General features: G+C 37.9%; 2 protein-coding genes across 4 annotated transcripts in view; one reads left to right on the top strand and one right to left on the bottom strand.

The window, feature by feature from the left end:
• Window positions 1-14,419, top strand: part of LOC139969979 (uncharacterized) — a 99,846-nt gene that overhangs the window by 31,755 nt on the left and 53,672 nt on the right. The gene's annotated exons all lie outside the window — the stretch shown is intronic.
• On the bottom strand, window positions 3,835-7,177 carry LOC139970321 (uncharacterized). Its single transcript, XM_071975987.1, has 4 exons — window positions 6,213-7,177; window positions 5,689-5,774; window positions 5,030-5,143; window positions 3,835-4,107 (listed from the first exon to the last, which is right to left on the bottom strand). The coding sequence occupies exons 1-4, from the start codon at window positions 6,232-6,234 to the stop codon at window positions 3,898-3,900; spliced, it is 432 nt and encodes a 143-aa protein (XP_071832088.1). The 5' UTR covers window positions 6,235-7,177; the 3' UTR covers window positions 3,835-3,897.

The raw sequence follows: 14,419 nt of genomic DNA, 5'->3' as shown, positions 1-14,419 counted from the left end.
TTTTGAATAACACACACTGCACTGTTTTTTGAGACATTTGGAAGCAAAACACTGCTACTTTTTAAGAAAAAGTCGCCCAGGAAAGAACCTGGGCACGAAAACCAAACTACCAAACGACTGATCCACTCTCAACCCCAGTCCCCTTACATCGGGACTGTGACTGTGTGATCATCGTCAGGTGTGCATCACCATTCCCCTCGAAAGGGAACAGATACTACTCATGATCTTATCCAAAAGGCCGAGGAGCAAAACACTGTTTGATGATAAAATGTACCGAGATACCAAACTCATAGGGTAGCGTGGTTTATATTTTAATTCTAACCAATACTTTACATACGTTTTAGTTGTACACAGTGGCGTCACCAGACTTTTCAGTCTGGGGGGCACAGGGGGGCACCAGCATTTGATGGGGGCACTTAGGTGGATACGGATCGCCGTCCTGGGGGAGGGGTCTAATGAGGGGGAACGGGAAAATTATTGGAGGGGGGCTAATGTGTAGGGACTATCTAAGCGGAGCGCCACCATTGGTTGGCGCGGAGCGTACAAGAAAATTTTGGGTTTTTCAAACCATCTGGAAACGGCACTTCCCGAGTGTTTTATGCTGCGAATACCTAGCCCTCAAATATGGGTCTCAAACCTGCAATTTCTCAGATTGCACGTACAAGTCTGTAACAACATAGAAATTTGTATATTCGATGGTGTTTTAAGAGAGTAGCTATTACTCGTAGTTTACTCGCAAAGACGTTTTTGAGTGTAGTAAGGGGATGTTGGAGAACTGGCTGAAATGAAGCAAGTCATTGGCCTAAGACGAAGTTGTGTTTCGCTTACCGGTACTCACACTCACTGCTTCCACTTTTCAAGGGGCGTGAAGACGCGGTTGGGGTGACAATGTGGTCTATAGCCAGGGGACGGGCCGAGGGTCCCCCCAGCATTTACTAAAATTATTACACCTATATAGTATACGTGTGCATCGGACAGATCGACAAGTATGCATTGAAAAATGGGCAGATGCACGTTTCGGAGCCTTGGTAAATATTGGGGGGGGGGGGGCTTATCGTGCATTTGCCCCCTCAACTTTTTCATTGTCTTGTCCTTCTCGTTTCTCCCAGTATCTATTAAGATGTAACAGGTTCCAGCATCGTTATTGGCTCCTATCAGGGATCTCACCATGCAATCCAAAGTTTGATCACACATCGAGTATGGCTCAGTATGCAGGTGTGAACATTCGCCATTTGTTCCTACAAGCATCTGACCTCAAATGACCTCTGCAACCTCTACACAACAGGGTTAATATATGGGTCCACAAATATAGGCAAGTATGGTGCCTGCGGACCCTCACATTCTCACATTTCGTCAGCTCCTAACCTGTCAACCTCAGCCAGGGAAACATATTGCAGTACCCTTCCTACTCACAGTCATGTAGCTCGCGAAGCGGACGTGTATATCCGCTGGTATGGCGTGAGCACTGACACATTCAATGTAAATATCGACACCTGTTGTGATGGCGCGGGTTACGACTTCGATACCCGACGTTCAAGGATAAACTTTTTCATTTTTTCGCAGCTCATTTGAAGAAAATACGAATTACTGTGCTTCTTTGTCCGTATGAAAAACGAAATAAAATGGGGGTGTAGGCGGTTTTACACTATCTAACGCAACGTAGTAGCCAAGAACCTGAAGTATTTTTAAGGGAGGGCCCGAAGAACATGAACTTATAGCATGCTCCTCATGGTGAAACATAATTGCACCTATTAGGTGAATTGAGTGTACTTTTAATAGTAAGAAAGACTAGCGTAGGTTCTTATGACCAACTAGACCGGTTTCTGCTCTCAACTTTTATAGGAGGAGCTTCATCAGTAGTAAGCCTTTGAATTTTTTATATTCGGCATGAGCGTCTCGTTCTCAAAATGCATCTATTTTCTGTGCACGAGTTTTTATGGACTCATAGTGCATCTATAAGAGCATCTAAAAGAGCTTCGTGTGAACCTTGAGAGTCAGCTGATTCTTCGTTAGTACGAAACCTTGAGTTAACAAGTAAATCTTTGAGATTTTGGGCCCTTTTGTAGGCAAGAATCGGTTCTTTTGGAAACAGTTTGGATAATTCCGCGTGTTGCGAAATTAAGTGCCAATGTTTCAAAAGTGCTTTTTTCAAATGCGTGGTTTTGATGTGGGGTGTATAGGTAAGCTTGAACACCAGTGGTGGTTCCTTTTGTTTAGGATTGGTGGTGAGGTATTGCTTACGGTTTTCAAATTTTATGCCTTTAGTGGCTGTGGCAATTTCCTCTTTCTTATAGTTACGGAGTAACAGTTTCTCTGTGAACGCATTCTTTTTCTCTAAGAAGTCAGTCTCGTTGTTACAGAGACGTGCGTATCGTAATATTTCCCCTTTAATGAAGCCTTTAAAAGTGGCAAAGGGGTGTGCAGAGTTTCTGTCGAGGTATTAGAAGGTTTCCGTGGGTTTGGTGTGGACTTTAGTGTCTAATAACCCATTGGTTTCGAACCTTGTACCTTTGAAGATTTTCAAATCTAGGTATGTTACCTCGGTGTTTGATATTTCTACCGTAAACTTTAAGAAGCGGTGAATTTCATTCAACCTTTTTACTAGGTGTTCAAGTTCCTGATGTGTACCGTCGTAGAGCAAAAGAATGTCATCTCTATAGCGGAGCCATTTTAAGATTTTATTATCTGTCGGTAAAATCTGGTTTTCAAGTCTATGCATGACGATATCGCAGATTTCCGGAGAGGCTTGGCTACCCATGGCGCAACCGATCTTTTGTAGATAGAATTGGTTATTGAACTCGAAACAGTTTCTTGTTAAGATGAGTTCAATTAGTTTGCGCATGGATATGGAAGATATTTTATTTATTCCATATTCGCTTTGTTCCGTCTTTTCATAGACTTCTTGACATATATCTAATGCCTCCTCTTGGGGAGTATTGGTATACATGGCGACGACATCGAGTGTAGCGAGTACTATCGTTTTTGGTAACGGGGTGGCTTCCAAAATTTGCAGAATGTGATTTGTGTCTTTCACATAAGTGCTTTGTTTTATTACAATAGGAAGCAAGAGATAGTCCACAAATTCCGATATTTTTTCGGTCGGTGATCCGTTTCCACTTATTATCGGTCTCCCGGCAAATTTTGAGTTAGCCAGGGGTGCTTTATGAATTTTTGGTAGCACATATATGACCGGTGTGCGGATCTTGTGGCTATATGGTGACAAGTACTCGAAGGTGCTTTTATCGATCTCTTTTGCAGAGAACATATCAATTAGTGTTTCCTGGACTAAACTTTTAGTTTGAAACGTCATATCACTTTTTAACTTTTCGTAGTGGTGACTAGCTAATTGCCTTTCAATTTCGGCTTGATAGTCTGAGTGATTCAATATAGCAATGCCTCTACCTTTATCGAAGGGTTTGACAATAATAGAGCGGTCGTTTTTAATTGCATTTAGTGCAAAACGTTCCGCCTTATGTGTGTTGCTATTGGCGTTTCGGATAGTAACACTTGCCAATTCGGTTTGTGTTGCTTCCAAGTAGTCCTCTAGGTTTTTACTAAAAGTCATGTTAGGTGACCATGTAGAAGGTAGACGGAATTTTGTAATCCCTTTTTGCATTTTATTCTGCATGATGAAGCGGATTCTCATTTTTCTTTTTTGGTCTTTTAAAGACTTGAGAAGATCACTTCGTTTAGGTTTTACTGGAGTTGCTATGAACTTCAGACCTTTTCCCAAGGCAATAAACTCTATATTGGACATGTTTCTGTCTGATAGGTTCTTTACGAACTTTTTTAGTGTTTCTGCTTCTTTTCAAAACATTAGGGATCATACATTTCCCCAAGCCCCACATGCAGTATATGTCAGATATTATGTTTATAAGCTACAGTATTTCTCAATTATCAGAGTTGACACTTTTTGTAAAGTTTGTACATACATGGCAAACATTTCTCGGTGCATTGTACCGTCTGCACTGAAAATGCGCCCGCTACACCACTTGACAAACGTGACCCCATGCTGCTTGCAGACCCTACAGTATGAATCATGCTGTTCACAACCGGTATTCTACTGTTGTAGGGCATCAAGGCATGGGGCAATTCCATGACAGAAATCTGAAAAGAACAGAAACAAACATATATATAGGCTCTAGATATTTATTATAGAGAAAATTCACCTTTACTCCAAAGAAAAATATTATTAGAGAAAACCAGAGAAATAAGATATGACTCATAACTGACAAATAAGTAGTGTTTTAGGAAATAGTATTTTCTAAAACATTACTCCCTATTTGTCAATTATGAATCATATCGTAGTTCTCTGGTTTTGTCTAATAATATTGTATATATATATATATATATATATATATATATACTATAGTGATCGGACGTTTTTATATTTTGTTAGTGACTGCATGTCTTTTCTGATTGTGTACGTAGTGGATGTTACTGGCCTAACTAGGCCTAACTCTATGGAATAACACAGAGTCACGGTAGTATTTCGCCCAGGATTGAACGAGAAACATGGATTTGGAGTTGGGATATTCACAACGGAATTTGGTTTACTGCTAGGATATTTTTTTCCTGTGTATGTACTTTGGATATTAAAACGAGTAAGTTCAGCTGAAGCTTAGTCATGTATCCTACCCTGGTCGAATTGGGCCTACCAAATTGAAATCGAAGCAACCTTGATTGTTTGCCCAATGGAGATGGGAATTAAATACCAATGCATACATGTGATGCATTTACATTATGAATGATTCAAATTTTGGCATAGAAATTTGTTTGTGAAGTAAACAAAAAACTTATTCCTGAGTGTGCACCTAGCCTATGATATCACACCTGTATGCTTCAAGTCTATTCTTGGTACAAAATTTGAAAACTTCAAATGTCAATATTCGAGAACGAAGCATTAGATTTGAATGTAAGTTTTACCAGAATGTTCAGATTATAGTACTCTTTGATATAACTTTTGGCTGGGCAATCCTTTTCAAATGGCAAAAATGCCAGCATAATTGGATGACTATATATGACATACCTCAAGTTTCACTGTCTCGCATTCTTGGACAAAACTGTCTGCATCAACCGATGTCTCTGATGGTGCAAATGCAATGCCATCCAAAAATGAAAATTCTGGGTCTGAAAAACTTGTCTGTAAGAAAAAGTATGAACAACTTTTATCAAAGTTATAAGCAACCTCAGGCCTAGAGGAAAGATGATGGATGCATGGCTGTGGAGTGTCATTCTTCCCTTTAAATGAGGGAGTATTATTCAAAGAGTTCTATCAATTGTTCTGATTCAAGCCCTTGCAGCATATAAAAACAAAGCAAAAAAAGAAACAAAGCAAAGATGGTACAATTTACATGGTATATCAACATCACTTCCCCAACACCTCTACTACTTTAAGTTTAAAGATGAACAATAATGACATTTTACATTACTCTCCGTACAGTGGTTTATATTTGAATTTCCTTTAAACTGGGACGTTGACTTTCAAACACAAACCGTTTCTTTCTGCTGATTAAAGAAATTTCTGGTTGAAATTGCTACTGATGAGGCAGTTTTTTGGGAAATCTTTGCAGGATGCATATTTATAGCTGATTTGAAGGGAAACTGTACAGAAAGTTGTGTATCTCTCAACTACCTACCTATCCTCCTTTAAAAAATGCCTCTAAAAAAATACTACAAAAATCTAACCTGTTTCTTGTTGCCAAGGAAGGCTTGTTGGCATTCCAATGCACCTGTCAAGCATTTCAAGAAATGCAGTTCCTCACAAGTGACTGCTGTAAGGAAAGAGCAAAGGTTCTATGAAATCTTCTTGACATAAATTGAAAATGTTTGTTAAAACTAGCTTTATTCTGTCAAAATATGTCCATATATCAAAGAAAACAGTAGTAAGACAGAATAGGTGACACAGCTGAAATGATGCGTGTAACCAGAACAACAAAATTGAAGGTTTATCTTAATGCATCACAATATCAATGGAGCATTTGCAGTTCATATTTGGACCAAACAATTTCAGAAACAATATATTATCAATTTGACCTTCCGTGATGCATGATCCTTCCAATGAATGATGTAGCTTCTAATCTTACATTGCACGTCTTTTAGTTTTCAGGATAAGTAAAAAAAAAACAAAGTAGGCCTAGGCCTAGCCTAGCCTAGGCTAATTAAAATAAAGAAAAAAATTAAAACATTATGAGAGCATGCAAAAACATTACATGGTAATTTTGGTTGTGGCATACGTTGATACCGTTGTAACTCTCTCCTGAGCTCATCTTCTTCGGTCCCCAGCAAGCTTCCAACATATTTGCACTTCTTCTCTTGCTGGTAAACGACTAACGTGCTGAACCACGTACAATGCAAGTGGTATAATGCAAGTGGTAGGCTATAGTATAGGCTACTACAACATGACCGAAAAGTTGATATTCGAAAAATGCACTCAACTAAATCACTGGAAATAATGAATCCAAACTGCTTTAAACACTAGATCCGTTGACAGAAACAATAAACCTTGATACTAGAGTGAACGCGACAGGAGGTGTTCACTAAACTGAGCAAAATACAAGCAAATTTCCGAAGAAAGATGATACCGACAACACGCCACTGATGTATTCCGATATCTATATACTGTAACTATCTTTGAAAGTGTATAAGTTTTACCGCCGAAATTGATAGAGTCCCGAGTAATGTTCCTTGTAAATGTGAACTGTAATACATTAAACACGAAACGAATCTATTTGGTTCGTGTTTCGTGGGTGAAACAGGGCAGGTGTAATTAATTAAAATAAATTATTTAGAAATTGTGGGTTTCTTTTTTTTTTTGGTATCGTTTTTCTCCGCTTTATTAAATTATTTAGAAATTGTGGGGTTTTTTTTTTTTTGGTATCGTTTTTCTCCGCTTTAGAAGACCAGACAAAATTAAAAAAATAATGAATAAACGTACCGGGCACGCCGTCTGCGGTACGGTCGGTCATTATGCATATTCATTTTGTCGACAGCAACGTTAACTTAACTTCGAACAACTAAACGTAAAATAGTATATTGTACTGTACTAAACCAATAGGAAAGCCCGTGACTACTTTGCTTGGAAAAATAAAGTCGCAATTTAAGGACGTTAATATTAACAATTTCGAAGAAGCAATAAACCTTGTGCAAGATCGTGATACATGGCGGAGGTTAATCACTGAGCATGTCGGATACACAAGACTCAACTTTCTACTAGGCCTACTACTGTAGGCTACTGTGTGCACTGTGCATATCGCGCTATATGTACAGTATAGACCTTGTCCTTAGACTTTTAAAGTACGGACGACGTTACTTCTATGCTCTAAGAAAATTCCGGAACTTTTGTCGATCAATATTGAGGCCTACAATGCCTTCTAAATATAGAGACTATTTCAGGACAAGCAACCCGTTTAAATGTGTGCCACGAACGACACGGTGGCGACTAAGCTCATCTCAGTTAGACGATTTAGACAATGGTGATGAGATGCCTTACGATAGGCCCAATATTAGTGACACTACTCATGTTAGTGTTGCCGTTAGCCCAGCTAGTACTACTGCAGGCCTAGTTCTACTACTAACGTTGGTACCACTCAACTCCCAACAGAAGGAATCAATGAAGGAAATGGAGCTGAAAGGTTGTTAAAAAGACTTTTTTTTTACTTCAGTTATGATGGAACTGGATGTTTTTCCCACCATGAACAAAAATGTATACAGCCTGTGGTATTGGTAATGCTATAGGCTGCCTACAGAAAACCTAGTACTTTTTATTAGTAGGGTAATATTTTGAATAGGCCTAGGCCTAGGCTACAGTATATCTTATTTGTATTACTATTACTGTCTTGGTCCATACCTAGGCTTAGCCCTGTAGCCTAGTCCACCAAAATTACATGTGCAGGGTATACAATTAAGCTTCTTTAAAGTTAGGAGCATGGAACTGCCCTTCAAATGCATAGCTGAAGGCGAAAAAAAAATTGGGGGCTACATCATACTAGTCTACAGTATTTTTGTAGTAAAGAGTACAGTCTAGCCTAGTCCACCAAAATTACATGTGCAGGGTATACAATTAAGCTTCTTTAAAGTTAGGAGCATGGAACTGCCCTTAAAATGCATAGCTGGAGGCGGGGAAAAAAATTGGGGGGCTAGATCATACTAGTCTAAAGTATTTTAGTAGTAAATAATACACAAACAATACCGTGGTTCCCGTTTAGTCCAAAGAGACATTATTTGATGTCAAAGTTACAGTAGCAGATTCGAACTGACCAGATTTAAATCGCGATTTAAATCAGATGATTTTTTTCAAAAAAATCACTGATTTAAATCACTTTTACTACTTTTCCATTTTTTATGTGAATAGTTGCTTGAAATCATTGCAAATCACCAATTCTATATTAGAGTACACACAATAATTTATTGTAAGACATTCAGGCTACCCCCCTCGTTATTTCCAGTCTCTGTGGTACCAGAATTACTAGGCCTAGATTACTTGAACCAGACATACTGTAGTTCGTTCACTCACTAAATTTCCATACTCATTACGCTGGAATTTGTAGCTAAACCCTACAAAATCAGGAATGTAGTTTGCTATATTTTGATGCCATGAAAGTTGTATGCATGCATATGATATATTGAGTGATGTATTGCATGGTTGGTTTTGTTGCGGCACAACTCAGTGGTGATAGACAGGAGGTGACCATTCCTTTCATTCTTCGAGGAATCGAGGACCAGGACTCCGGGAGGTGAATGAGGCTTTATGTTGAGTCCATTGGATTAAGGTGAAAAAGGCAATCCCTGGAGCAACTAAATTAGATTATAGTAGTCTGTGAGCAATGTTCTAAAAGAGAGGCTGGTACTGTCCATATACGATCATGCGACCAAAGTCATTCCAAAAGCCTAAGTGACCTTCTGGGTCGATGTATTCCTAGGTATGGAGTAATGACAGATACATACCAGATTTTTCGGTCATTTTTCAGTTTTATTCCGTCTATAGCCTACAGTGAAAACATCAATTGGAAGTTGGAAACGAATAAATAATAGAAACATTAAAAACATCTATTTTGCTAACTTCAGAATTCAGAACTGTTGTAGTCCAACTGTCCAAGTCAATTAGGGCCTAAAACAGTAAAAGACATGATGCATCAGATCTAAATAAACAGCAGGCTACTTTTTTAAATTTTGAGTTTCAGTGTTTACCAAGATATTTATCGAGTTGGAAATTGTTATTTAAAGGAATCATATCACGCACACAAGTGCATCACGGTCAGAACTAGGGTTACATAAAACATTTAGAGAAATGTAGCGAGTATTTTAGTTTTTACATAGTTTGGCAAAGACATGGAATATTAACTTAAGATCAGAGTTGCTGAATAGGTGGTCCTTTAATACTTTGGCAAATGGCAACCAATCTGTTGAATCTTTACAATGTAATGTGAATTAAGGTAGCTTTTTTGTAGTCCGGCTGTTGAAAAGTTGTAATATTGCGGATTTGCGGACACAACTGGTATTCTTAGACTTGCAGTAGCCTTAGGTCATGTGTGTTCAATGGGAAATTGATTGAGGCCCAGGGCCCAGGTTTAATTAGCCTGCAAAGTATTCTGAATATATTATAGGCCTATAAGGCTTATATATTAAAACTAGACATCAGCTGGCGTTAAACCGCCAACGTATATCCCCACATCATAGCAATCACAGTGTGTTTAAAAGCCAAATGGGAGAATATCAGGAACTATATGAGATCACCACCAACTTTTGGTACCACCATACGTTGCTCTCATTTGTTTTGTTCAAATTGGATGAATTAAATGGCCACTGCAGTGGGTCACATGTGGTCAAATTGAAAGTGATCAACACCATAATATCCCCAATGTGGGGATATAATGATCTGGGTGGATATGGGTGCATATATGTGATAATGTAGGCAACAATGGGGTCCAACTGAAATGTGGTTTTAAAAAAATCAAAAAAATCCGATTTAAATCAAAAAAATCTGATTTAAATCAAAAAAATCAACAACCCTGGTGTGCATATCGCGCTATATGTACAGTATAGACCTTGTCCTTAGACTTTTAAAGTACGGACGACGTTACTTCTATGCTCTAAGAAAATTCCGGAACTTTTGTCGATCAATATTGAGGCCTACAATGCCTTCTAAATATAGAGACTATTTCAGGACAAGCAACCCGTTTAAATGTGTGCCACGAACGACACGGTGGCGACTAAGCTCATCTCAGTTAGACGATTTAGACAATGGTGATGAGATGCCTTACGTTAGGCCCAATATTAGTGACACTACTCATGTTAGTGTTGCCGTTAGCCCAGCTAGTACTACTGCAGGCCTAGTTCTACTACTAACGTTGGTACCACTCAACTCCCAACAGAAGGAATCAATGAAGGAAATGGAGCTGAAAGGTTGTTAAAAAGACTTTTTTTTTTACTTCAGTTATGATGGAACTGGATGTTTTTCCCACCATGAACAAAAATGTATACAGCCTGTGGTATTGGTAATGCTATAGGCTGCCTACAGAAAACCTAGTACTTTTTATTAGTAGGGTAATATTTTGAATAGGCCTAGGCCTAGGCTACAGTATATCTTATTTGTATTACTATTACTGTCTTGGTCCATACCTAGGCTTAGCCCTGTAGCCTAGTCCACCAAAATTACATGTGCAGGGTATACAATTAAGCTTCTTTAAAGTTAGGAGCATGGAACTGCCCTTCAAATGCATAGCTGAAGGCGAAAAAAAAAAATTGGGGGCTACATCATACTAGTCTACAGTATTTTTGTAGTAAAGAGTACAGTCTAGCCTAGTCCACCAAAATTACATGTGCAGGGTATACAATTAAGCTTCTTTAAAGTTAGGAGCATGGAACTGCCCTTAAAATGCATAGCTGGAGGCGGGGAAAAAAATTGGGGGGCTAGATCATACTAGTCTAAAGTATTTTAGTAGTAAATAGTACACAAACAATACCGTGGTTCCCGTTTAGTCCAAAGAGACATTATTTGATGTCAAAGTTACAGTAGCAGATTCGAACTGACCAGAAACGTGGTGCAAAAAGCACATGAACGTACAGGTCACTATGTGACGTCATTGTGCGGAGTGTACCGCAATCACAATGGACTTTCCACGTATTTCTCGTAAGACAGTGAACCTTTTCTTAACTTCACTCTCCGCAAGAGTTACCTGAATACTTAGATTGAAGGGCTCGTGTTCAGTGCTCAGTGTTCAGTGTTCAGTGCTTACACTTAAGTTGCCATTCTATTATTTTTTTCTTGGGGGAGGGGAGGAGTAGGGGTGGAAAACAAGTTGTTTGGCAAAGAACAATCTAAAGACTTCTTTGCTGTGAGTCACGATGTAAAGCAGAAGTTTGTTTATGCAGTAGCCGGTATGTAGCGCTTGTGTGTAACGTGGAAAAAAACTGCCAATTTCTCTGACGAAGGATGATGTATCCAACAATAAATTAACACATATAAATCTTGACGTTGCACCACCCAACCAAATATATTTTATTTCTGTGTATGATTTTGGTTGCTGTTTGTGTGTGCATGGATTTCACTGATGCAAAGAATATTAGTTACATTGCTGAGGTTCCCAATCTGATTAAAAGTGATTGAAACAGAGGGCCCTGTTTAAGTTACGTATAACATAATCTTTTTATTGGAAAGCTGATTCTGATCAGTATTGTTTGGAGAAAGAAAGAAATTAACACAACAGGAACACTGTCGATATAAATGACTATGTGAATAAAATTGTGAATTCAGTACAATGCAGAAAAGTTTTATTCTTGTTCACAATTGATTTTCAAACTCTATTGATAGTTATTTAATTTTTATATATACTAATTGTGTTCAATGAACGGTACACACCAGTCGAAGAGATGCATATAAGTACTGTATAAACATGAGTACAGTAAATGGTATGGTAGTCGAAGGTTTTTTGCTTGCATGGAGACCCAATATTTACCAGCTCTGACAACTCTCTCAAAATACCACTGCCTATGTAAAACAATATCTATGGGTATACTAGACTTTTGTTTACATGTACCACCTTTTTAATATTTGCCTATCATAAAATTGCAAAATTTTGAATGTAATTAACCCCAATGAGTTAGAAGAGTCAGTCATTTTAGGCTCAAGTTAATGAGCTGTTTGTGGTTTTTGTTTTTTACTGTGTAAAGACACCAATCGTTTATAAGCTGCAATATTTTTGTACACAAAATCCATAAGGTTAGGTCATGACCTTTTTGTTGTGAAACAATAATTTCAACAAGCTTTTCCTATATGTAAGGAATTTCATAGTAATCTGAATGTTATTCTTCATTGTACAGTGGTAAAATCAATTTGAAAAGTATTTGTTGTAAATTGCTGTGGTAAGCCTCTCATCTTTCTTTCTGTCTTAATGGCTGTCGTTCACTTTTGACTCAAGAGGGCATGGCGTATCTCTTTGGAAATTTGTCAAACCTTTTCCGCTTTATTCTACGGGCACAAGAGTTACCTGAATAATTAGATTAAAGGGCTTGTGTCCAGTGCTCAGAAGGGAGAACAATTACACTTAGGTTGCCGTTCTATTTTTTTTTCTTGGGGGGGGGGTAGGGGTGGATGACAGAAGTTGTTTTGCAAAGAACAATCCAAAGACTTTTTTGCTGTTAGTCACGATGTAAAGTAATGCCAAATATAGTTTTTTTCTTTTGTCTACAGTACTCAAGGAAGTCGTACTGTGCATGTTACACTTAGCTGAGGCTAAGTCTACCAGAACAGGAAAACATCAGCTTTGGTGAACATTCAAATTTGTACATTTTCTTGAAATGTACTGCAACTAATTTTTTCTTTTCTAATTCGTTTGTGTGTATATATAGGCCTCAACCATACTATTTAGTCTCAAAGTGCAAGCAATTGTGATCTAGGGATGTTATACTTGACTTCAAAAGAACGTAAAGGTCATAGCTTGGCTTGTGCTGTTAACACAGGTTTGTCTTGGGGGACATAAGTTTTTATCTGCGGAATGCAAACTTTTTCGGGCAGATGCATCCCTGGAACACGCGTTTTGAATTCCTAGTAAACTAAAAACACTGGCTGACATTTTACCAATTGACTGTTTACATTTGGCCACCCCAAAAACATTTGGTGACCATAACAAGGGTTGTGACCCCAATTTGACTACCAGGGATGTAACATAGAGTACTAGTCCACTTTACTTTCACCAACTTATTGTAGTAATGCATTAGTGAATGTATAAGTGGTAAAATAATTATTTTGAGAGTGCAGGCAATACCAAATATAAACTTCAAAAAGTCATACCGCATCATCCTGTAGTTTTTATAAAGGTTTTAAATTTGTCATCACAGTATGTAAAGTTGGAATCAAGGCACAGTATGAAGCATGTACAGAAGCTAAATACACAATGGCATTTCCTTATAACTCATGGGAGATTACCAAATCAATGCTTTATATTTCAGGGTGCTCCATTTAATAACATATATCACCAATGCATGAGGTTACTTTAAACAACCAGCTAGCTGAAATTCGAAAAAATGAATGCTTGTTTGCATTTTAAGATGTCAAGAGCTCATCTGGAAAAAGAAAAATAATCAAACTCTTCATTCCTACCAAAACTTATTGTGATAAAATATGATATAATCATCCTATATACAGTATACCATAAAATTACATCCAAATTGACTAATTGCATGTGTGCAATTGTAAATTGATCAAAGTCCAAAATACATGCACTGTAAATTTGAATACATGCACTATGAATTTGACAAAGTCCAAAATACATGCTTCACAAGCATTCATAAAACAACTAAGTCCAAAAACATGTTTGACAGTTTGGTTACATGCATGCATACACCAAGTTACATGCCCAATGGACACTCATATTGCTGCGATACATGCTTAGTGTAAGGTTTACACGCATGTATTCGAATACATGCATGCATAAATACATGCTTCCTGGATGCATGCATGTAAATTGTATGAAAACAGCATGTGTAGAGCATGTACATGCATGCAAATTGCATGTTTGAGCCTTTTCATACAAGATACATACAATTTACATGCAATTTACATGCAGTTTACATGCTTTAATTTGTATGAGGGCAATGTATTACAATGACATACCAAATATGCGATCTGTCCAAGCTTCTCTTACGATATTATGTTTAGTGAGTGAAGTAAATGTTTGGCATTTGCTGACTTCAAATGACCTTTGACCTCCACCAAAACCAATAATAGGCTCCTGAAATTAAATATGTTACATCTACAAACCAAATATGAGATCAGTCTTTTCTTGCAATATCATGTTTACAAGGTTATCACAATTTGACCTTTTGTCCCCAAATGACCTTTGACCTACACCAAAAACATTAGGCTCCTGTACTCAATGTGGTACGTCTAAACGCTAAATATGAGGTTTGCCCCAAGCCT

The sequence above is a fragment of the Apostichopus japonicus genome, chromosome 7, assembly GCF_037975245.1.
Source record: "Apostichopus japonicus isolate 1M-3 chromosome 7, ASM3797524v1, whole genome shotgun sequence".
In the NCBI taxonomy this organism is placed as follows: Eukaryota; Metazoa; Echinodermata; class Holothuroidea; order Aspidochirotida; family Stichopodidae; genus Apostichopus; species Apostichopus japonicus.
Note: the sequence above shows the minus strand (reverse complement) of the source record. Positions and strands in the feature narration are given on the sequence as shown.